Consider the following 25,823-nt stretch of genomic DNA (forward strand, 5'->3'; position numbering starts at 1 on the left):
CCCATTATATTAAGTTTTTGGTATTTCTCATATATCTCCAAGGTATTTTCAGTGGTTGGAAAGTGTCACTTTGCCACCAGCGTGCACGTCCCTCCCACCTGCATTGTACCTGTCCTTATCTGGCACAGCTCACCCTCTGTGCCCATGCTAGCCAAGTCAAACAGGGCGCTCTTGGTCCTGCACTCCTCTGCTGTACCTAGCCGAGACCCAGACAGGCTCATAAACACATCTAAGTGGGTAACAGGTTAGTTACTTGGTTGATGTGATCAGATAAAAATTGATATAATAAATGCAGTGAATCTACTGATGTATCTCCTTGTAGGTGTCAGTTTAATTTCCTTTCCCGAGTACAGGGCACACTTTGAGAGAGTATGTACTGGATCATAATTTTGTGTTTGTACAGCATCACATTTGTCAATAGAAGCTGAATCTTTGTCGTTCCAATACATGTCCATTTTTTCTTTAAGAATCTGTAGTGAGGAAGTCAGTATTTATTTGCTAACAACATGAAGTATGAATTGGAGATATGTTATAGGTGTGTGGACAATTTTTTGACATTTCTTCCATAGTAACAAATAGTAGTGGAGATAAATAAGTGGTACGCAGGATAACTTCTATGAAGTTTGGAAGGTAGGAGATGAGCTACTGGCAGAAGTAAAGCTGTTAGGGTAGATCGTGAGTCGTGTTTGTATAGCTCAGTCAATACAGCACTTGCCCACAGGAGGCAGAGATCTCAGGTTCGAGCCCAGATCTGGCACACAGTTTTAATCTGAAAGAAAGATTCAATTCAGCACACACTCAGCTACAGAGCAAAATTCTTTCTGGTAAGTAAGTGGTTGCTGGGTTATGAAATCAGAACATTAGGGGAGGATTGCATACTACTTTAACAAATACTACAATTTATATGATATTAAAAAGAAAACACTTGCCTACAGTTCTGCAAAATTATTTTTATTTTGCTATGAACTGGCTTTCAGCTTCTTGGACCATCTTCAGGTGACAACAGTTGCCACTTGATGATGGAGATGCTGGAAGTGGGCTCATGACAAAATAAAACAAATTTTGCCAACACTAAGAATATTCTCATGTTCTGCCAAGCAACAATGGAAAATTCAGGTAATGTTAACTAATATTTAGGATCGAACTGAATAGAATATTTTATCTAAATTATTTTTAAATGCTTGTGATGATGTAGAAACCAAAGTTTCCTGCACATCTGAGATCTTCAGCAACTAGTCATATGAAGAATGAATTAAATAGAAGGAAGTCCAGGATGGAATAACAATAATATTACAAAAAAGGGTAGATTGTTACTCACCACTAAAAACTGCTATATATTTACACTAATGGTCAGAAAGCCTTCTTCTCAAATAGAAAGACGCACACATTCACACAAGCACATGGCCACTGTCTCCAGGCGTTCGTACTGGACTGTGACTGTGACTGTGTCTGCAACTGACGGGTGCAGCAATCTGGTCTCTGCAGTGGGGGTAAGAAGGCACCATGGGGTGGAGGGCGAGGGCGAGGGCGAGGGCGAGGGCGAGGGCGAGGGCGAGGGCGAGGGCGAGGGCGAGGGCGAGGGCGAGGGCGAGGGCGAGGGCGAGGGCGAGGGCGAGGGCGAGGGCGAGGGCGAGGGCGAGGGCGAGGGCGAGGGCGAGGGCGAGGGCGAGGGCGAGGGCGAGGGCGAGGGCGAGGGCGAGGGCGAGGGCGAGGGCGAGGGCGAGGGCGAGGGCGAGGGCGAGGGCGAGGGCGAGGGCGAGGGCGAGGGAGCAGTGTAGGGTAGTGTTGGCAGAAGGTGCTTATAGGTGCATTGAGGGATGTGGTGAGGACAGTGGAGGGCTGCTAGGTGCATTCGGGCCATTGAGGGGGGACTCGAAAAAGAAAAAAGGGGAAAAAGACTAGTACATGTGTTGGTGGAATAAGAGGCTGTGTAGTGCTGCAGCTGGGGATAGGTAGGTGAAGGACAATGACTAGTGAAGGCTGAGGCCAGGGGTGTCACGGGAAAGTACCATATATTGTAAGGACAGTTCCCACCTAGCAGATTCAGAACCTAGTATTGGTAGGATGATAGGATTCAGAGGGCACAGGTTGTAAAGCAGTCATTGAAGTGAAGTGCATCATGTTGGGCAGCATGCTCAGAAACACGGTGAACCAGCTATCTCTTCACCACAGTCTGGTGGTGGCCATTCGGACAGAAAACTTGTTGGTTGGCTACTTCCACAAGTAGTGGTGCCTTTGATGGGATAGGAGATGTCTGTGACCAGACTGGAATATGTGGTGGTGGGAGAATGTATGGGACAAATCTTCCATCTAGGTCCATTGCAGGGATATGAGGCATGTGGTTGGGAGCAGGGTTGGAGTAGGAGTGGACAAGAATATTGTGTAGGTTTGGCAAGCGGCAGAATACCACTGTGAGAGGGATGTGAAGGATATTCCTCATTTCAGGGCATGACAAAAGGTAGTCGAAACTCTGGCAGAGAATGTGATTCAGTCGCTCCAGTCCTAGGTGATACTGAGTCACATGAGAAGTGCTGCTTGTGGCCAGACAGTGGGTATGTGGGAGGCTGTAGGCAACTGGAGAGGCAATGCATGGGAGATCTGTTTCTGTACAAGGTTGGGAGAGTAATTTCGATCTGTGAATGTCTCAGTGTGAACCTTAGTATATCTGGAGAGGGACTGCTCATCATTACAGATGTGATGACCATGAGTGACTTGCCTGTACAGAAGGGACTTCATATAGAATGGGTGGCAGATGTCAAAGTGGAGGTATTGCTGGCAGTTGGTAGGTTTGATAGGGGCAGAGCTACTTATGTAGCCATCTTTGAGGCAGTTGTCAACATTGAGGAAGATGGCTCATTGAGGAGCACCAGAGGAAGCAAATGGGGGAGAAGGTGTTGAGGTCCTGGAGCAATGTGGATAGGGTATTCTCGTCTTTGGTCCATATCATCAAGCTGTCATCAGCTAATCTGAACTAGGTGAGGAGTTTGGGCTTCTGGATGGTGAGGAAGGATTCCCCTTGATGGCACATGAACAGGTTGGCATAGAATGGTGCCATGCACCTGCACTTTGCTGTGCCACAGATTTGTTTGTAGGCGTTGCCTTCAAAGGAGCAGTAATTGTGGGTGAGAATATAATTAGTTGACCATGGTGACCAGGAAGGAGGTTGTAGGTTTGGACTCAGTTGGGCATTGGGAAAGGTGCAGTTCAATAGCAGCAAGAACATGTGCATTGGGGATGTCAGTGTAAGGCAGGTGGCATCGACAGATGAGCAGGGCACTGTGTGGTAAAGAAACAACAACTAAGTTGCAACCACTGTGCCATTCTACGTGGGCATGACAACTAACAAGCTGTATGCCCACATTAATGGCTACTGCGTAACTGTGACCAAGAGACAGTTGGATCACCTGGTTGTTAAGCATGCTGCCCAGCAGGATGTGCATCACTTCAACTATTGTTTCACAGCCTGTGCCATTATTCCTACCACCACCAGCTTTTCTGAACTGCGCAGGTGGGAGTGCTCCCTGCAGAGTATCTCCCATGTTCCCGCAACACCACTGGCCTCAACCTTCGTTAGTCCCTGTCCTTCATCAATCTATCCCCTTCCCTGCTCCAATTCCAGAACTACATAACCTCCTATGATGCCAATGCACCCACTACTTTTTCCCCCTTCTCTACTTTTCTCTCCATTCCCACCCTCACCCCTCAGCCCCTCCCAAATGTCCCGACTGCACCTATCAGTCCCACTTTGTTCCCACCACGCTGCTGAATACTTCCACAAGCAGCCCTGCACCTTTCCTCCACCCCTATCCTGCTATCCATCACTCGATGCCACCTCCTTATCCCCACTACTCATGCCACATTGCTGCTCTCACCAGGCACAGTCGCAGTACAGCCTGTGTGTGTATTTACTATTTTAGGAGGAGGCCTTTTGGCTGAAAGGTTAAATTTATAGCTGTCTTTTCACCGTGTCTGTCTGCGACTCAACATCTCCTCTACACGAACGATAAATCAATGTTTTTTAATACATATTAAGAATTTATTTGAACACAGTACAATAATTACACACTTATTTCACTCAGGATCTTCTAACTTGGCACTCAAAATCCAAAATACTTAAAACACCTTCTTCATTGTATTCTACATAATCTTCATCAAGATTGATATCGGTGAAGGTGCTATTATTCCTCTTTGTTGTTACAATCCAACCACCCTGAAAGTTAACACACAATGTATTAGTATTTTTCCAACAAAAATGTCAGTACCATAATTCATTATATGGCAACAAAAGTTTTATGTATACAAAGACTGCTAACGTTCACTGTGAATTTTTCCTTTAGTATGATGTTCAGATGAATATAACAGTGGTTTTTTGTGCAACTACACAGCAGAAGGCCTCACTTAAGAGTAATGGATGACTTTATACAACCCAATGGTTTTTTTACATTAACTCCCACAAGTGGAATTCAAAATCTTAAGGGGGGCTTATCACCACCAATGTACGACTCTGAGATATCGTTCAAGTACAACCTTGCAAATTATATGCTTAATGGCCCATGGTTGGTTGGTTAAAGGGACCAAACCACTAGGTCATCAGTCCCTTTTTGCTCGAACAGACAAGTCTACATAACTGTACATTAGAGATGGCCTACTGCACAAAGCCCAGGGAAAGAAAATCCCAAGATCTACCAAAGATCAACAAAGACGAGATAAGGGGCAAAAAAGACGAAAGGGAGATATAGCAAAAAAGGCAAGCAAGGTGCCACAAGCCCTGAAAGAGTGCAATGAGGGGAAATACACCCCACCCCCCTCCCTGCAAATTACCAGAGACACCCCACTCAAAAATTGTCTAGAACAGACTAGCAATGCAGACAGAGCATGAGAACCACAGATAGATAAAAGATACACAAGGGCCAGGGTGGACTACGAAGCCCGAAGAGCTGCAGCCTAGTCTGGGCAGAGGAGGCAACAAAGTGATCTGCCAATGGGCTGATAAAGCTAAGTGGCCCTTCCTTAAACAGATTGGTAAAAGCCCCTTTCGTGAATAAGCACTGAGGCATTGTTTCCTAACACCAGCGGTAGCAAGTCAGGGAGATTAAGCATCCGCCGCAGGGCACCTAGGTTGGGACAGTCAGCAAAATGTAAACCACAGTAACCATAACAACCGAGCGGGTGGGTCCTCACAGTGGAGGACACGGACATGAGACAGCCAAGTGTGGCTGATGCAGAGCCGGCAAAGGATGATAGAGTCCTAGTGAGGGGCCTGCAGGGTGGAGGACCTCCGCAGATTCGTAGTCTCCTTTATCACCCGTAGTTAGTTTGGTAAAGTCAGAGTGTGCCATTCCACATTACAGATCCCTAAAACTTGACGGCGTAAGACCAATTGGACCTTGTGATAGGTCAAGACAAAGCTTTGGCCAAGGGATGCACCATCAAGGTGTACATGAATGTGGCTGGAGGAGAAGTGGTAGAAAAAACAACTGGAATTCAGTGAGGAGGTACCAGAGACAGGTTGCAATCATAATCCCTCATCTACGCTGCTGTTGCGGGAGACGGATTTCTGTGTTTGTAAACAGCAGATGGTATTTAAGATGTAAGGGGAGCTGTGAACATGTGTAGCATAATTGACAAACCATTGAAGGGTACCCAGCCTCCACATGTAAGCTGTTCGCAGGGATAGTTCAAAAGACACCTTCCACAAGTCTAACCCCACAGTGGCGTATCTGATATAGTATCTACAATGCTGAGGGTGATACCAAACTGTAATGCCACACTGCCAGGATGAAGATGGCATTGTATCAGGGTTTTGTAAAGCTGCAGATGGGTAGTGCAATCTGCACCCCAGCTGGTGTCACTCAGACAGCGAAGTGTACTAAGGTGCAGAAAACACTTTTGCTTAAGCTGGTGAATGTGGGGAACCTACATCAACCGAGCATTGAAGACCAGTCCTAAAAAGCAGTAGGTCCCCATCCCACTGAGAAGTTGGTTGTCAAGGTAAAGTTCTGGTTGTCAGTGAAAGGTAAGATACTGACAGAAGCACATGGCACGAGTCTTGGCAGCTGAAAATCAAAAGCCATGGGCGGAGGACCATGCCTGCATCTTTTGTATGGCACCTTGCAGTCAATGTTTAGCAACACCCATGTTAGAGGAGCAATAGCAGAGTCAAAAGTCATCAGTGGACAAGGAGGGTGGCAGTGAGGAGTCAGCAGCTACTGTTAGACCATTGATTGTTATTATAAAGAGGGGCACTTAGTACAGAGCCCTGCAGGACCCAGTCTCTTGGATACGGGGAGGACGGTGGGAGGCACCAACCTGAACCCGGAAAATATGATGAGACAAGAAGTTTTGTATAAAAATCCAGAGCTGACTCTGGAGATCTCACTTATTTGAGGTAGCGAGGCTGTGGTATCACCATGTGGTGTCATAAGCCTTTATTGCATTTCAAAGGAGACAGCTATAAGGAGCTGATGTCGGGCCAAACGCTATTCAGATGGCAGACTCCACGTAAATCAGATTATCAGTACTTCAACGACCTTGGTGAAAACCACCCTGGGATTGAGCCAGAAAACCCCTAGATGCAAGAAGACAATACAGCCGCCGGCTCATCATATGTTCAAGAAACTTTCAGGGAATATTGGTGAGACTAACTGGGCAATAACTGTCCCTCTCTCAAGGGTGCTTGCCCAGTTTCAGTACTGAGATGATGATGCTTTCTCACCACTGTGATGGGAACTCGCCCTTGCTCCAGACGCAGTTAAAGATAGCAGGAATTTGATGCTGACAATAGACTAATAGGTGCTTCAGAATTTGGTTGTGGATTCGTGTGGCCCTGGGGCTGTGGGGCTGTATCAGGGCAGTGTACTAGGACACTGACGAATTCCAACTTGCTGAATGGAGCATTATTTGACTCTTGGTGGTGTGTAGTAAAAGGCAATTACTTTCGCTCCACCCACTGTTTCAGGACATCAAAGACAGGTTGATAATTCTCAGATGCAGAGGCTTGAGCATAATGCAGAGCAAAATTTTTGGTGACAGCATCTGTGTCAGTGTAGACAGTGCCATTCAAGGGGATACCAGGCACATCTGCAGGTGTCTGGTATCTGTAGACACAGTTGATCTTTGGCCAAACCTGCAAAGGAGAGCTACAGGGTCTGATGGTTGAAACTTACAGTTCCCAGCATTCTCACTTCCGTTGCTTTACTAGGTGGCAGACTCGGGCACAGAGCCGCTTAAAGGCAATGACATGCTCCATCGATGGGTGCCGTTAATGGCACTAGAGAGCCCGCCTATGTCTAATGGCGTCTACGATTTCTGATGACCACTAAGATACTGTCTTCCATCAGGGTAGTCCCGAGGAGCAGGGAATTGCTGAATCAGCAGTCCAAAAAATGGCAGTAGTTGTATTCTGGACTGCCTCATTGATATCTCCATGCAGCAGGGAGCCAAGGGCAACAGCAGAAGCGAAAGCAGTGACTGTTGAGAGTCCATCTGGGCAGGTGTCCATGGGAGTGACAGGAAGATCGGAAGTGGTCACTACCACACAGGTCATTGTGGATGGGTGGGAGAAGACAAGGGCAGCAGAGGGAAAGATTAATGGCTGAGAAAGGAGCATTCTCAAGCAGAAGTCGCCCACAATCTCTACAGATGGGGGCTAGGGTTGCAACACAAAGACATACACTTGAATTTCAAACACTTGAAGCACCACATGGGAGGGGGGGGGGGGGGGGACATACAGTTTCAGATTGCATTTGTTCTAGCGTAACCACAAGCGCCAGAACAGGGAAGAAGAATGCAAGACCAGAGAAGGCGGTGAGACGACAACGGCCAATAGCGTGCTGACCAGGATGTCACCACAATAAGAGCGGCATCTAGCCGAAGTGAATATAAGCATCGCTCCTGCCAGCCTAGACTGGACATAAGTGGACAGTATTACCACAGACTAGCAGAGAGTGCTACAATATCAGTTATTAGTGATCCATATCCATTACTTGTTTGGACTTTGTCTATAGTGAAGAACATTACTGTTTGCATGTCACCCATCACTTGCGACAGTTGTTCTAAATACAAAGCTAAGTATTGTCAAATTATTGAAATATAACTATTAACGTTACTTGTTTCAATTGTTGTATAGCAATCTGAGAACAAAGGATCCTTTAGTCACCCTATACAAGACAAGTGGGCAGGACCCCACAGGATTGGTATACCATTACCTTAACCTATTCAGAAAATGAATTGCCTTCAAAGGCCCAGCTGAAGGCACCAGTAGCAACCCTATTGTCCTTTGTCCCCCTATGAGGGACACGATGTACGAAGTGTATACCCCATCACTCCCAACTTGGTGCGTAGCAATCGTCAGATTGCACAAGTAAGTCTCAGTGGAACATGATGTCCTGAATCATATTTAGACTATTATGAGGAGTGACAGTCACCGGTACGCCACTCAGCTTGTTACAAGTGAGCAGCACTCATGGCTGGGAAGGGGATGCTGTTTTGATCAAAACTGACCCACTTTTCATTTTAAACATGGCTGCCATTCCCCCAAAATTGTCTTCTATGTTCTCCACAACGACGAAGGGCTTTGTGGCTGAGAAGGAATGCGCAGAAACGTAGTAATGCTGCAAAGGCTGGGGTTCCATGGTAGCCAAGCACATACTCGCAAAAGAGTTTTGAGCTCCCTGGGGAGGCAGGGGGAGCAAGACCCATGAGCCAGGGCTATTCCAGAGGGTAAATTAGGAAACTAGACATTTCTTAAGGTGCTGCCAAAATGTCACATCTCTCAGTGCAACCACTGCACTACCTAAAGCTGCCTGGAAAAACAATGTCTTTCATTTCACATATCTTATTTTGAGATTCTTCACACCACATACTTTGTTCCCAAATACTTAGCATTCCTTCATCTACAGTAACCTTAATATTTCCCAACATCCATTTTCAAAAACTCTGAAGTCCAACAATTTTTATAATACCTATTACTCTCATATTAAAACTTTTATATTGAGGGAATTCATTTACAGATGACTTGTTTTGTTATATACAGCTCAGAAAAGTTCTATTCTTCTCATATCCAGGTGAGAAAGCATTGTTCCAGGGGGATGGTTGATATTCAGTGACATGACAGGAAATATCATTCAAAGGAAAACAATCTACTAAAGATGGACTATCAAATGCACGCCTTAAGAGCTATGACCACTTGCTTAATGGAAGATTTGTTTCACAGTAGCAAACATTAACAGTTGCTTATAGCTCTTAAGGTATGCACTTTCTAAGCCCATGTTTACTGGACTTTTTTTCCTTGTTTTGGTCCATACTACCACCTCTCAAAATATGGAAAGCAAAGAGCTTGCAGTAGAAGAGGTTTGTTTTACAGTACTGAGGATGAAGAAGAGCTCATGTATCTTGAGGTATGGCTTTTAGCGTCCAGACCCTTTTGCTTTGAATGATCGTTCCTGTCATATCCCTGCATACTGACCATTTCTCTTGGGATGCCCCATATTGTCCAGCATGGTGTCAAATGGATACTATTGGATGATAAAATAATTTCCCATTCATTCCTTATATATAAAACTGAAAACAAAACAAAAATCTTTTTATTTTTCTTTCTTCCTCTATCATATAACTTCAACTTTAAATACAAAAACACTGCAAATTTCGAGACAAACAACAGTCATTCTGTTGGGTATTTAGGCATGCGTTCATTTTAATTTTCCATAGGGTAATAAAATACAAGGTACATGAAGTCCACGAAACATTTTTAAAAATTGGAATAGGTAAATGGTTAAACTTAACACAGTATATGATACAGCATGTGAAAGACAAACACAGTGATGGCAAGTTAGTTTGGAAAGCTCCTGGCAGGGGCTCCACCACGCACAGTTGCTGAAAATATCAGTGAGCCATGCAGAGAGAGCTTCCTGTGTGCTAGAATTTGCCCACTGCCAATTGGTAGTGAATATGTAAAGAGTTTTTCATGGCAAGTTTCACAAGACACCACCAGTTTAAAATAGCATTGTGAAGTACTACAAGAATATCGAAGATGATGGCTGGTTGTGTGACACAAAAAATTCAGGCCGAGCATGCTTGTCAGAATAGACAACGAACCGTGTGTGGGATGTGATGTCGTGAAGTTACAGAAACTTTACTATCAAGCTAGTGTAGAACTGAAAATCCCCCAACCAATAGTCTGGAAAATCTTGAAGAATTAAGCTGTATAAATTGCAGGTCATCTACCACAGAAACTCTTAGACCTGCAACGCCACATTGCAAAAAATGGCTCTGAGCACTATGGGACCTAACTTCTGAGGTCATCAGTCCCCTAGAACTTAGAACTACTTAAACCTAACTAACCTAAGAACATCACGCACATCCATGCCTGAGGCAGGATTCGAACTTGCGACCGTTGCGGTCGCGCGGTTCCAGACTGTAGCACCTAGAACCGCTCGGCCACTCCGGCCGGCACCACATTGCAGCAGCTGTTCTTACTGTCATTTTTTATATGCTGAGTCAGGGATGGGCATAACTGGACTACAGATTAGATGTGTGCTGTGTGATGAAGGGTGCAAAAAAAGAAAAACTTTGAGACTTTATCTTTCAAATACTGTATCATTTGTTACATCGTTCTTGTCCATTGATCTGTACTCATTTTTCAGAATGTTTCATGGAGTTTACAAGTACGCCATACTATGAATCAATACAGTATGTGAAAAAGTCAGAAAGATATATCAATTCTCTGAACTGAAGAAATTTTCAGGAATTCCTTGTAGTCATTTTCACGGTTATAGAACATTCTGTGTGTGATATAAAGGTACAGAGAACCACTCACAATGTAGACAGTAGATAGAGAAGTGAACAAGTAGCTGAACTTGCTTTCCTCTTAAAGTCCAGTTGGGATGCAGCACCACTGTGAGTGTGGAGAAGTGGGAGTGAAGAGGGGGCCAGGTGTACTACTGTTCAGCGTTTCCCCAACACAGTGAGTGGCTTTCTTTAACAATTGCACCGTATTTACTCCCATTAAACTTAGCACTTAATTAAATAGAAGTACTTACACCTGGTCTAATGCCCATCAATTCAATCCCACGACACTCAAACGTTGCGATAGGCTGGAAATCATTTCTGTTTCCATCATATGGCTTCATGGAGTCCTCCATAATAACTGAATCAAAAGAGAAAAAAATGCAATTTAAGTATTGAAATCAGAGACAGATTAATAATTCAGGTATAATACACAGAGGCCACCAATCCAAGTCCTAAACTACGTGTTACAGAACAAATAAGGTTAACAAATCATTTGTGCATTAACATGTTCACACTGGAGTGTAGCACTGGTGGCTCACACTAGCTCTTCCTGTTGCTCATGCTCAGTTCCACCAACTGTGGTACCAGCAATACAATAACAGGTGTATTACCTATCAGTTAGGCACAACGAACAAGTTTGAATATAATTTTTTTTGTGACCCTTCAATGGAGAACTTTCTGAACAAATGAGATATCACATAATTTCTGATTAATTTAGTGTAAAATTATACAATCTCTCATTGGATTAAAAATATAAGTTAAATATACAGCAATAGTAGTCTTGAGTGTTTGAATAAGACCACTGCCCCATGGCAAGAAACAGGAAAAGTAGCACTGCCAGATGGAGTGAATAAGACCACTGCCCCATGGCAAGAAACAGGAAAAGTAGCATTGCGAGATGGAGGAAAGTATGATTATACATTCCACCCCACAGCAGTAAACACAATTCGCAGTGCCACTGTGAATATGTTAATTTACACACAAATATAGAAACTAAAGTTTTTGCAAACACACACAGTCAAACTAGGATATGTGAGAAAACTCTGCTCCCACTTATAATAATGGGTCCCATCATTATCACCCCCTGAATTCTTTAAGAGGGAATACAAAGATCTCTGCAAGTGATATCACCTGTCCTTCAACCCGTATTATTAAGAGTGACTTCCAGGAAATGTGGGAAGACACCAACTTTATCTACACACATGCTTCATTTGTAATTTTGAGCTTATCATTGTTATATATCTACAAATTTGGATAAATTATAAGTATGTGGATAAAGCAGGTGATTGATTATTTGTACACATACTATGAAATGCAATCTATTGTTCTTGGATAGGTTACACAAAGACACATGTAAATTTTTGTTTCTGCATACATTTACATCCATCCATCCATCCATCCATACATACATACTCCACCAGCCACCATATGATGCACTGCAGAGGGTATCCCATACCACTCTTAGTCTCTTGCTTTCCTGTTTCACTTGCAAATAGGGTGAGTGAAAAATGGCTGTGTACACTTTTGTATGAGCCTTGATTCCTGTTAACTTGTCTTTCCAGTCCCGACACACGATGTGTTGGTGGCAGTAGGATCATTCTGCAGTGTCACAAATGCTGGTTCTCTAAACTTCCTCAAGAGTGTTTCACAAAAAGAATGCCCTCGACCTTCAGAGGTTTCCCCTTGAGTTCATAGAGCATTCTGTAATATTCACATGTTGATTGAACTTACCAGTAAAAATCTAGCAGCTTAAATCTGAATTTCTTCAATGTCTTCCTTTACTCAGACCAAGTGGGGTTCCCAAACAATCTAGCTGTTCTCAAAAATGAGTCCCAGAAGTGTTCTGTATGCAGTCTTCTTTACAGATGAACTACATTTTCCTAGAATTTTCTCAATAAACTGAAGTGGATCATTCGCCTTTCCTGCATCTGTTCTTACACACTTGTTCCATTTCACATTGCTTTGCAACATTATGCAGAACATTTTTATCTTTGCATTATGTCAGCGTTTCAGAAAACAATGACAAATTGGTTGACAAGTGTCAATTAGTAAAGAAGGTGTGTTTCATCTGAAGATGTCTGAGCAAAACAGTAAACTACCTTTGTTATGTGATAAAATGTGCATGTGTTTGAAGATGTGTAGCTGCACAGTGAGTTACTAGGAAAGTTTGGTTTGCCTCAAACCACCTTTTATAAGACTGTAAAAGACAAAGGTTCCATGAAGTCTTGGTTCTCCAAGGGACACTGAAATACTTAGAGACTGTTAGTAAATATCCTAATGTTGAGAAGTATCTTGGAAACTGGAAAAAAAATCATAAAAATATTCCAGCAGATGGCTCACAGATGAAATACTTAACAATTCACAAAACAGGGAGTATCAAATTTTATAGCTAATAATGGTCGGTTTACAGGGAAAAGTAAGGGGGGGGGGGGGCGCACATACATAAAAAAAACCATGTGAAATTGAAACACACGAATGGCATGTATACTCAGTTAAGTGAAGACCAGCCAGTACCTTTAGAAAGTGTACACTCCTGCAATGCAGACAACACTTAATGTGTGGATGGCAAACATTTTTCAACTAGCTCCCAGGTAAGATATAACATTCACATTTAGAGGGGAAGAGCTTACAAATATACAGATATATCAAAACAAAGAAGCATAGGAAGCTGACAGAGTTCTAACAGTAAGCACACCATCTTACATATAAGTTATTACAGTATTTTACATTTAAACACATACTCTCTTCATGTTTCTCCTTTAAGCTTTACTAAGACACTTAGAGGTTTTCATTAATCTATGTCCAAATTCACTTCCAAATATAAGTGAGGAAAAATAAATCTCAGTCCCTTTAACGCTCTCATCCACGTTTCACTGTATCATAAAAAGAATCTTAGAGTCTTTCATTCGATCTGTGTGGTTAGATGACCACTAAGAGAGATCCCCTCTTTCACCCCTCCTCAAAGCAATGTTCACACACCATAAACATTTTAAAGCTAGTATTACACTTAGCCCACTGCAGTTTTTAAAAAGATTCTTCGTGGAACATAAGGAACACACACAAGAGACCAGTCTACCAGAGTAACTGCCTTCATTGTGATGTTCTACATAGATAAAGAACATTTATATATCATTAATGAAGTGTCATAAGGAGGAAATCTTTGACGCAGGACATTTCTTTCACCTTTTATTTTATTTTACATGGCCAGTTCCAGAGGACCAAACTAAGGAGCAAACCTCCCTGGTCATGCAGTGTTTCAGTACACGAAATTAACATCAGAAAAGTTAAAAACAGATAAAATTTATGTAACTCCTATGCAGATGATATCGAGATAGAATTTTTGGCATCAACAATAATTGTGATGGTTCCTCTTCTAAATGTCAGAGTAGCAGTCCTGTACCGTTTACAACATCACACATAATACACTGGTCTATCCTTCAAACAAAAATGCTTTCGACAAAATTTCCAGTTGGGGTGATTAATGACAGCTAGTCCTAAATGTGGAAAAATGTAAATTAATGTGGGTGAGTAAAAAGATCAAACACGTAATGTTCAGGTACAGTATTATTAGTGTCCTGCTTGACACAGTCAAGTTGTTTAAATATCTGGACATAACTTTACAAAGCGATGCAAGATGGAATGAGCATGTGAGAACTGAGGTGGGGAGATGAATGGTCGACATTGATTTATTGGGAGAATTTTAAGAAAGAGTGGTTCACCTGTAAAGGAGACCGTATATATGACACTGGTGTGACCTACTCTTCAGTACTGCGTGAGTGTTTGGGATCCATACCAGGTCAGATTGAAGGAAGACATCAAAGCAATTCAGAGGCAGGCTGCTAGACTTGGCACCAGTAGGTTCAAACAACACGTAAGTGTGATGGAGATGCTTCAGGAATTCAAATGGGAATCCCTGGAGGGAAGGCAGTGTTCTTTTAGAGAAACACTATTGAGAAAATTTAGAGAACTGGTATTTGAAGCTGACTGCTGAATGATTCTACTGCCACCAACATACATTGTGCATAAACCACAAAGATAAGATATAAGAAATTAAGGCTCATATGAAGGCATATAGACAGTCGTTTTTTCCTCACTCTATTTGCGAGTGGAACAGGAAAGGAAATGACAAGGCTCATATGGAGTCATGTAGACAGTCATTTTTTCCTCACTGTGAGTGGAACAGGAAAGGAAACAACTAGTAGTGGTACATGGTACCCTCCACCATGCACCATATGGTGACTTGCATGCAGAGTATCTACGTAGATGTAGAGATATATCAAATGTAGTTGAAAGCTCTTTAGAATCCAAATAATCTTAAACAGTAAGTCTTTGGAAATACGGAAAGAAGTACCCTATAGCAATATGCTATATGGAGATCAATGCAATTTTAGTCCATGTATTTGATGATCCATGTATTTGATGATCTGACAGCAGTATAAAAGTGCCAACCAGATAAAAGTGCATGAATTCTGCCCTGTATCATAACATGTTTAATATAAAACTTGATGACATTTATAGCAATGAAACCAACTGATTTTCTACATACACCAACATAAACAGGCAAGAACTGACGAGTTCTCTAATGAAAAGTTCTAATGGTTTTGGCAACAAGAGACTGGATTGCTAACTTCACACTGCTCTCATGTCAATTGACTTTCTTGAAATGTTTAGCTGATCCTCTTCTGTGGGTAGTCGGCTGCATCTATTTCCACAACTTTCTTCTCCGAAGAAAGAATGCTGGTTTGAGGAATTTAAACGACTCTCTCACTCTCTCTGCTCTTGAAATAATTTGGTACTCACATAATACTTTGAGTTCAGTTCTCGTATATTTTCATTTCCACAAAGAACAACGTCACAAGTTTCACATACGCATTCAAACTCTTGCAAGTCAACTGTGTCGTTAACCATTAGAATCTATTTTTTCCTCACTATTTGTGAGTGGAACAGGTAAGGAAACAACTAGTAGTGGTAAATGGTACACTCCACCATGCACCGTGTAGTTACAATATCAAAGACAGGTCTTGCTTCTAGCAAGTCTACACCAAGGATTAAGAAGAGTCACTAGTCAAATCCTGTCGCATTTGTCTATAACGATTACAATTATTCCACCACCAAGGAATAACACATAATTACTCCTACTTTGCTTACAGATTCTATGGTGCAAGCGGCAAACACTTGTAGGCATCAATCAACTGCCCCGCTTACAGTTTTCTCATAGCCAACTTCCCACCTGTACACAGACACTGGTGGGGCAATAGATACTTTTCCACTATTCCACACTCATACTTCAAATATCAGGTGTTCAAGACGAAGGAAAGACAGCCGCTGGTGAAGTACCAGTGCAGCAGCAGTGCAATAGCGAGTCGCATATTTAGCTTTCATATTTGTTTTGTAGTTTGATTCTTAATTTCTTTCTGAGTGTTTGTGCGCTTGCATATTTAATTACACAAAATCCTTGCGTATTATCATATTTTAGAGGAGTAATATTGCTTATTGATAGCTGTAGAGTATAAATTCGCGGAGTTGTTAGATATCAGCAGAAGGATGGATAGGGTGTGTGCATGCTGCGTGCGGGCGCAGGAGGAACTGGACGCGGTTCGCGAGCAGCTGAGCGTGGTGTTGGCCACGGTCAGCCGCATTTAGGCTGCTGCCTCGAGGTGCAGCGACGGCGGAGGGTCTGGCGCGTCGCTTGAGACACCCCAGGTGCCGCTTGGTGCGTCCGCTGACTCAGCCGCCAAGGCACCTTCTAGTGTACCCGGCGCGTTGGGGCCGCCCTCACCTCAGGGTGAGTGGCGGACTGCAACGTATTCGCGTAGCTCGCAGCGGAGGGTCAATGTGGAGGCTGTCCGGCTGGCCTTGCACGTTCGTCCTGTCAGTGGGCAGGTGGCCGCTCCTTCAGCAGGGCCCGAGCAGGCACACGGGGGCAAGGGCTTGCTGGTTATTGGGAGCTCCAACGTTAGGCGGGTGACGGAGCCCCTTAGGGAAATAGCGTACAGGGCTGGAAAGAAATCCAACGTGCACTCAGTTTGTCTGCCGGGGGGCCTCATCCGAGATGTAGAGGCGGCCTTGCCTGCGGCTATCGAGCATACGGGGTGCAGTCGTCTGCAAGTAGTTGCTCACGTCAGCACCAATGATGCCTGTCGCTTGGGTTCTGAGGCGATCCTCAGTTCCTACAGGTGGCTGGCAGATTTGGTGAAGACCACTGGCCTTGCACGTGGGGAGCAAGTAGAGCTCTCAATCTGCAGCATCGTTCCCAGAGTGGATCGGGGTCCTTTAGTTTGGAGCTGAGTGGAGGGTCTCAACCACAGGTTTTGTCAACTCTGTGACGGTCTTGGCTGCAGATTTCTAGACTTGTGCTATTGGGTGGGGAATTGTAGGACGCCCCTAGATAGGTCAGGGGTGCACTACACAAAGGAAGCGGCTACTCGGGTAGCAGAGTATTTGTGGCATGCACATGGGTTTTTTTTAGGCTAGGCAGTAGTGCGAGGTGTCCTGATGAACACTCACCAGTCGACGTGCAGGCATGGAAATCAGGATGCGCTCAGTGTAAAGACACTTCAGCTATCAAGATATTAGCAGTAAATTTTCGGTGTTTGGAATAAAGTTCCTGAATTTACTGTCCTCCAGGAAGCGTGTGGCGTGCAAATTATTCTCAGGACTGAGACCTGGCTGAACCCTGAGATAGGAAGTTCTGAAATATTTAGTGAGGGTTGGAACGTGTATCGGAAAGACGGATTAGACACCGTAGGAGGTGGTGTCTTCATTGCAGTTGACAAAAATATTGTGCCTACTGAGGTCGAAGTAGTGTGTGATTGTGAAGTTATCTGGACATGTTTAACAGGGCTAGGGGAAATAAAGTTAATTGTGGGGTGTTATTACCGGCCACCAGGTTCCACCGTGACAGTTCTAGAATCATTCAAAGAGAGTCTACATTCTGTATCGCAGAAGTACCCGGATGATGCTATATTAGTTGGAGGCAACTTCAACCTACCTAGTATAGACTGAGATGTCTATGGATTCATTACAGGTGGTACAGACAAGCCGTCGTGTAAATTACTTTTGAACACATTATCCGAAAACTGTCTTGAGCAGCTAAATCGACAGCCAACGCATAATGGAAATATTTTAGATCTGGTAGCCACAAACAGACCAGACCTCATTGATGGTGTCAGTGTTGAGACAGGGATTAGTGATCATGATGATGTCATTACGACTATGGTTACGGAAGTTAGAAAGTCGGTCAAGAAGGCTAGGAGAGTATTCTTACTAGAAAGAGCAGATACGACTTCATTTACTTCCGGTACGATGGACGTGGAAGAATTATGGGCAAATTTTAAACACATTGTAAATCACACATCGGACAAGTATGTGCCGAAAAAGTGGGTTACGGACGGAAAAGACCCACTGTGGTTGAACAGTGCAATTCGGAGAATGCTCAGGAAGCAAAGGCAGTTGCACTCGTGGTACAAGAAAGATCGGGAGAATGAGGACAGGTAAAAGTAGAGATTCGTGCTGCTGTAAAAAGAGCAATGCACGAAGCATTCAACCACTACCACCGTCATACCTTAGCAAAAGATCTTGCTGAAAACCCAAGGAAATTCCGGTCTTACATAAAATTGGTAAGCGGGTCGAAGGCTTCCATCCAGTCACTCACTGATCAGTCTGGCCCGGCAACGGAAGACAGCAAAACGAAAATTGAAATTTTAAATTTAGCATTTGAGAAATCTTTCACGCAGGAGGATCGTACAAACATTCCGCCGTTTGAGTCTCGTACAGATTCCCGTATGGAGGACATAGTGATAAAAATCCCTGGGGGTTGTGAAGCAGCTGAATAGGTTGAAAATAAATAAATCGCCAGGTCCTGATGGGATTCCAATTCGGTTTTACAGAGAGTACTCTACTGCATTGGCTCCTTACTTAGCTTGTATTTATCGTGAATCTCTCACCCGAAGTAAAGTCCCGAGCGACTTGAAAAAAGCGCAGGTGACACCTGTATTTAAGAAGGGTAGAAGGACGGATCCTCAAAATTACAGACCAATATCCTTAACATCGATTTGTTGCAGGATTCTCGAACATATTCTCAGTTCGAATATAATGAATTTCCTTGAGACAGAGAAGTTGCTGTCCATGCATCAGCACGGCTTTAGAAAGCATCGCTCCTGCGGAATGCAACTCGCCCTTTTTTCACATGATATCTTGTGAACCATGGATGAAGGGTATCAGATGGATGCCATATTCCTTGACTTCCAGAAAGTGTTTGACTCGGTGCCCCACTGCAGACTCCTAACTAAGGTACGAGCATATGGGATTGGTTCCCAAGTATTTGAGTGGCTCGAAGACTTCTTAAGTAATAGAACCCAGTACGTTGTCCTCGATGGTGAGTGTTCATCGGAGGTGAGGGTATCATCTGGAGTGCCCCAGGGAAGTGTGGTAGGTCCGCTGTTGTTTTCTATCTACATAAATGATCTTTTGGATAGGGTGGATAGCAATGTGCGGCTGTTTGCTGATGACACTGTGGTGTACGGGAAGGTGTCGTCGTTGAGTGACTGTAGGAGGATACAAGATGACTTGGACAGGATTTGTGATTGGTGTAAAGAATGGCAGCTAACTATAAATATAGATAAATGTTAAATTAATGCAGATGAATTGGAAAAAGAATCCTGTAATGTTTGAATACTCCATTAGTAGTGCAGCGCTTGACATAGTCATGACGATTAAATATTTGGGTGTAACATTGCAGAGCGATATGAAATGGGACAATCATGTAATGGCAGTTGTGGGGAAGGCGGATAGTCGTCTTCGGTTCATTGGTAGAATTTTGGGAAAATGTGGTTCATCTGTAAAGGAGGCCGCTTATAAAACACTAATACGACCTATTCTTGAGTACTGCTCGAGCATTTGGGATCACTATCAGGTCAGATTGAGGGAGGACATAGAAGCAATTCAGAGGCGGGCTGCTAGATTTGTTACTGGTAGGTTTGATCATCATGCGAGTGTTACGGAAATGCTTCAGGAACTCTGGTGGGAGTCTCTAGAGGAAAGGAGGTATTCTTTTTGTGAATCGCTACTGAGGAAATTTAGAGAACCAGCATTTGAGGCTGACTCAAGTACAATTTTACTGCCGCCAACTTACATTTCGCGGAAAGACCACGAAGATACGATAAGAGAGATTAGAGCTCGTACAGAGGCATATAGGCAGTCATTTTTCCCTCGTTCTGTTCGGGAGTGGAACAGGGAGAGAAGACGCTAGTTGTGGTACGAGGTACCCACCATATGGTGGATTGCGGAGTATGTATGTAGATGTAGATATAGATGTTTCTAGAATTTACTCTGAAATTCTCGAAGCACTACATATCCCTCCCCTCAGCCTGAACAAGCGATATTTTATACATAATCAATATGAACCTTAATATCATACATCATAACAATCTACATTTTAAAAATATTCAATTTCTACGTAGATTTATATGTTTATTTCTGTCATTCCGTATTACTTTTACTTGTGAACTGTGAGGACACTGACCTTAACTCCAATCATAAACTCCAGGTGTCATGGGCACATGAATATTTCATCCTTTATTCTAAAACTTCGTACTATGTTTTCTCAGTACGTACAAGTACCATTATTTATATCAGTCTGTAGCCTGGAGGACCTTTGGGCAAAATTAAACTGTTTTTGACACACCTAAAACCTAATAATGCTAGTGGTCTATAGAGTCCAAACTTACCAGAATAATTCGTATCAAATTCTGTGAATTCTGTCACAATACTGTAATTTTTCCCTTTAGGGCCAGTACCTATACCTTACATATGGGTTGACCCTATGGGAGTCCCCCCTCCTTCCGTTTCGGTAGGTACGCCCCTCTAAATTCCTGTTCTACTATGGTACAGGTCAATCCCCTTCTTGGTGCCCCTGTCCACACAGTATAGGTCAGCCCTCCTTCGGTCCGCCTATCTGCCTTTTATATTCAATAAATACTGGGTGTGCCCCCTTATCCTTCCTGAATAGGCCGCCTCATGGTTCATTGCCCTAGTATACATCTTTATGTACACTATCATTAAATATTCTCTGGAAAATTTGAAAATCTACTTCACTTTTCACACTCACTCCTTAATACTTCATTTAATACCCTAGAGTCTACCTTTACTTATCACTTCTACGTTTCCAGCATATACTTCATGCCTACATACATTATTCAATCTATAATATGCTTACTTAAGTTATAAGAGTCCCACTATCCTACAAGTCATCAGAATATTTGTTACTCTGACAATCCTTACTAATTATCACAATCTATTCCTCTCCGGCTTATGCTCTCCTTAATTTACTCATGCTTCCTTCTCAGGTGTACTTGATGTGTAGTTTATCTTACTTATATATCTATGTATATGTACGATATAAAATCATCATAGTCTTTACATATCTAAATACATTTCTTTACATACAGATACGCGATGTAGAACCAACAATGTGTGCATGTCTTTTGAGCCGCCACCTCATGTATATGTGGTATAGACTTTTCATAGTAGATGTATACAATATCTGTTAACTGTAAGCGATGAATAATAAGATAGCGTAAGAAGTAGGGGGATAGTGCAAGAAGTAGGGGGAATTCGGTGCAGGAAAATTTTATTACAGGAGAAACACCGAAAACAACTAGGGGGACATTAGCCTCACTCGATTACTTACGGACAAATACTTCTAAATTAAATTTTGTGTGAAAGTCTCCCCACAGCAAAACAATTACCATTTTACTCAGTAACACATCATCAGGTAAAGTTATTCTATTTTCTACTCTATTCCGGATAAATTTGAATTCTTCACATAGTTAATCTACATTTCTCTTAGTATCATTAAGTTCTGAAGCTAAATTTTGAGAAACTTTGTCAGAGGTTACCCTTGCAGCCACTTTTCAGTCAATTATTTCCTGTACCTGTTCCTCCAGATTACTTATATTTATTAAGTCTGAAGTGACTAGTTTCTCCTTAAAGTCACGTTCCATGGTATCTATTCGGGTACTAACACATGCGATTTGTGATTGGACTAAAGGTATTAATTTATCCTTTTTTCCACATTTTCTTTTAAGGTATGCAACCTCTGCTTTACAGCATCAAATGTAACACTGCATACACTTTGAAAGGATCCTAACTTATCACCAAGTTCAGCTTCTACATTATTACATATGCCATCAATATCAAAGTCTAACTTCTGAGCCAACTTCTGAAATTGGTCATGCTGCTTTTGGCTACGGTCAGTAAACATCTGATTCATCTGGATGGTTAAGGAATTACTTAACTCATTCTTTAAATCTCATTACAAACTTTCCACTTTATCATTTAAGGCATCCAACTTAGAATTTAAAACTTCACCTTGTGCATGTAATTTTTCACTTAAAGTAGCCATTTGAGCATTTGCAGCTGCTGAATCTGCCCACTGGATTTTAATTAAATTCAATACTTCAGACCAATCCGGCATTTCCCTACTCACTTTAATAGCTGTGGTTGGTTCTGACGCCAGTTGCTGTTCTTGATCCATAACTTTACACATTTTTGACCTTGTGAGCAATAAAAATAAATCTGCACTAAGTATAATACCTACCCTAATAGAGTTCAATTATTCAACACTTTCTTTAACTTTACACTCAAACAATTATTGCTTTGAGCTCAAGTGGCATGGAGTTCTAGTTGCGTTTGTGAGCGGATGCGTAATCCGCACCGGTGAACAGCACAGGCGCTGGCAGTGTCGAAGGTTGGTTTCAGCTTCTGTGTCCGTTAGCAGATGTAGAATCTGCACTGGTGATCGGCAGCTGGAGCCGGTGTCGTTGGTTGTTGGCTAGTTTCCGCATCCACTTCCCCACGATGTGTGTGAGGGCTGCTTACTCTCAACACTGGATCTTTCTCGTCGAATAAATCTCGTTGTATCGCTTCTTGGTCTAATATGTTCAAAGCTTCCTTACACCTTCTCTTGTATGGTATTTATTAATTTTCACCCTTTTTACCGTTCAGGCAGAATCCGACTCTGCAAAACAACTTCCCTGTCTTGTTACTACTGGCTGCTATGACAACTTACAATATCTTCTTATCTTGATTTCGTTTCAAAATTCCTCTTTCTTTGTGTCCTGTCCATGTTGTTCACCATGTTCTAATGGGTTTTGGTGACAAGAGAAGTGGTGCGAGACTGGATTGCCAACTTCACACCACTCTCACAACAGTTGACTTAATTGAAATGTTTAGCCAATCCTCTTCTCTGGGTAGTCGGCTGCATCGATTTCCACAACTTTCTTTTCCGAAAAACTAATGCTGGATAGAGGAGTTTAAACAATTCTCTCTCTCTCTCTCTCTCTCTCTCTCTCTGCTCTTGAAATAATTTGGTACTCTCATAATACTTTGAGTTCAGTTCTGGTATATTTTCATTTCCACACAGAACAACGTCACAAGTATCACATAAGCATTCAAACTCTTGCAAGTCAACTGAGTCGTTAATCATTACACTCTATTAAGTGTAGTTATAATATCAAAGACAGGTCTTGCTTCTAGCAAGTCTACACCAAGGATTAAGTAAGAGTCGCTAGTCAAATCCTGTTTCATTTGTCTATAACAATTACAGTTATTCCACCACCAAGAAATAACAAGTAATTACTCTTTGTACTTTGTATACAGCTTCTATGGCGCGAGCGGCAAACACTTGTTGGTGCTGATCGACTGCCATGCTTAGAGTCTTCTCATAGCCAACTTCCCACCTGTACACAGTAACCGGTGGCGTGGTAGATACTTTTCCACTATTCCACACTCATACTTCAAATATCAGGTGTTCAAGACTAAGGAAAGACAAGTGTTTTTAGAATTTACTCCGAAATTCTCGAAGCACTACAAAGTGTAAAACTTAATACTTAATATTATGACTTAATTATGTTCCAATAGCATTCTGTGATAATCTTCAGAATGAATCTCTTCAGTGACAAAGTTCTGTCAGTGTTGAAGGTGAAAGTCTGTTCAAAATTAGTAATAGTAGCAATAAAGATTGTGTTCCACAGAGGTTTCCAGCGACAAAAGGCTACTGTAGTTCAAAGGTTGATTATTTTTTTTAACAATTTACTCCATCCAAATGAAGTAGGTTTGTAATAAAAGCGCTTATGCTCTTAGGCAGGCAGACTGGTTAGATCCTGGATTTTACTGTGCATACATGCACAATGGGGAGACTGGGTTCAACAATGTGGAAAAACGTGGTGACAACACAGCAGCACACATGAAACTGACGTCTGCTGTTTATGTTGATGTCTGGGGCTTCTGCCCAGACTTCTTTTTCTGGCCTCACAACCAGGGCTCAGTCACACAGTACTGTTTGCAACAATGGGTGCAATGTATAAAAACTCCAAGAGGAACTAAAAAAAAAAAAATAAATAAATAAAAAAAAAGGTAGAAATACAGTTTATGCCAACTGATGCGAGACTTCAGGAACTCTACAATACAGGAAATGTGGGTGTTGATCCATAATTATCTAATTTGGACTTGGGCACCATCTCTAACGAGCTTGTCTTAGATGGAACACTAGAGCCTAATCTTCCATCCTGAATTAAACATTACAATTTTTGACTCTCTCTCTCTCTCTCTCTCTCTCTCTCTCTCTCTCTCTCTCTCTCTCCACATGCAAGTTTTCCGTGCTTTTTCACATATGACGACTCAGCTTGAAGGATAGGAATTTTCTACAGGAATACGCATGGTTTTGGTTCAGTATCCCACTGACAGCAAATTCCTTATACACAGAAAACTAGCTCGGACTGCCAAATATGGTGGAAGGAATCAGCAATGGCCAAACAAAGTGGAAAATCTTACTCAGGGTGCACAAGTGGAGATCTGAACCACCTCAATGAATAATGATTTCCTAATGGTGAAAAGCTTAGCTGTCAGAAGACACTTTACAGAAAGTGTTTGATGGGTGGTTTTCAATGATGAAGAGACATATGTGGTGTAACAGAAATTATCTTGAAAAAGTCAAATAAGTAGGGCTGTGAAGTTTTCTTAGTATGCTCTGCATTTTGCAACTTGTGCAATCAGCATTCTGAATTGTAAGTATTTTTTAAATATCTATTCCTTTCCTTTTGGACATGCTAATTTTTCTTTAATACTGTTACTGTACGTTCCCATAGTTTCTTTTTCCAGGCTTTTCACTGCTTCACTAGAGACAAAATGTGACAGACCCATCTCACATGAAATTTAAACGTCAACTGTTCTAGATAATATTGGGATGGTGCATAATTTTGTAGCACTTTTCCATAAGTTTAATAAACACAACAGATACACATAAAAGAGACTTTAATCATCAATAATATACTTTCCTTCATTATTCACAACAGTCTACCAATGCTGGGGTAACTCTTCCATTCTGAGACTATAGAAATCTCATGGTTTCGAGGCAAGCTATGTTCGGACCGAATTACACTGGCCAACAACGAAAATGTTTTGGGCTGAAAAATAGTTAATTCTCACATATTTCCATCTGCTGAATTAAAAAAAAATCACCATAAAAATGACAGATTAGCTCTTGCTTTGAAGATAAAGTGACATTTCATTTTTATAGTCAACATTTTCAGTTTGTGGGAAATTGTGTATTCGGAGCTGGCACACCTATCGAATACAATGCAAATGCTCTGAATCTGTTTATAAGTCATAAACAGTGATACTGTTGCTATGACTGTATCATATTGTTTGTGATATAACTAATGCAGAATTTCTGGTTTGAGAGTGCTTTTGTAGTCTAAAATTCGTAAAAATGCCATGAAAATGTGTAAATAAGGTGAGTAATTTTTGTTACATTTGTGGTTTTCCTCACAGAAACGCAATCTGATGCCTCTTGTGAAGATCGCCTATCATCATTATTTCACTATCAAAGTAGGGGAACAGGATCAGTCCTGGGCTCCACATATATATATTGCAACGCATGTTCAGTTTCACTGCAAGATTGGCTGAAAAATAAGAAACGAACTATGACTTTTGCTGCAGCTATGGTTTGGTGTGGAGCCTACAAACTATGCAGA

General features: G+C 42.2%; 1 protein-coding gene across 2 annotated transcripts in view; it reads right to left on the reverse strand.

Annotated features, from left to right (window-relative positions):
- Window positions 1-4,020: 4,020 nt before the first annotated feature.
- The window catches only part of LOC126249615 (UPF0587 protein v1g245604), a 134,186-nt gene continuing 112,383 nt past the window's right edge, over window positions 4,021-25,823 (reverse strand). For both annotated transcript variants that reach the window (XM_049951284.1, XM_049951285.1), the window contains 2 exons: window positions 11,040-11,146; window positions 4,021-4,210 (listed from right to left, as the gene is read on the reverse strand). In XM_049951284.1, the coding sequence (XP_049807241.1) occupies window positions 4,076-4,210; window positions 11,040-11,146 (242 nt within the window). In that variant the 3' untranslated portion in view covers window positions 4,021-4,075. The remainder of the gene's footprint in view (window positions 4,211-11,039; window positions 11,147-25,823) is intronic.

This window comes from Schistocerca nitens, chromosome 3 (assembly GCF_023898315.1).
Source record: "Schistocerca nitens isolate TAMUIC-IGC-003100 chromosome 3, iqSchNite1.1, whole genome shotgun sequence".
NCBI lineage: Eukaryota > Metazoa > Arthropoda > Insecta > Orthoptera > Acrididae > Schistocerca > Schistocerca nitens.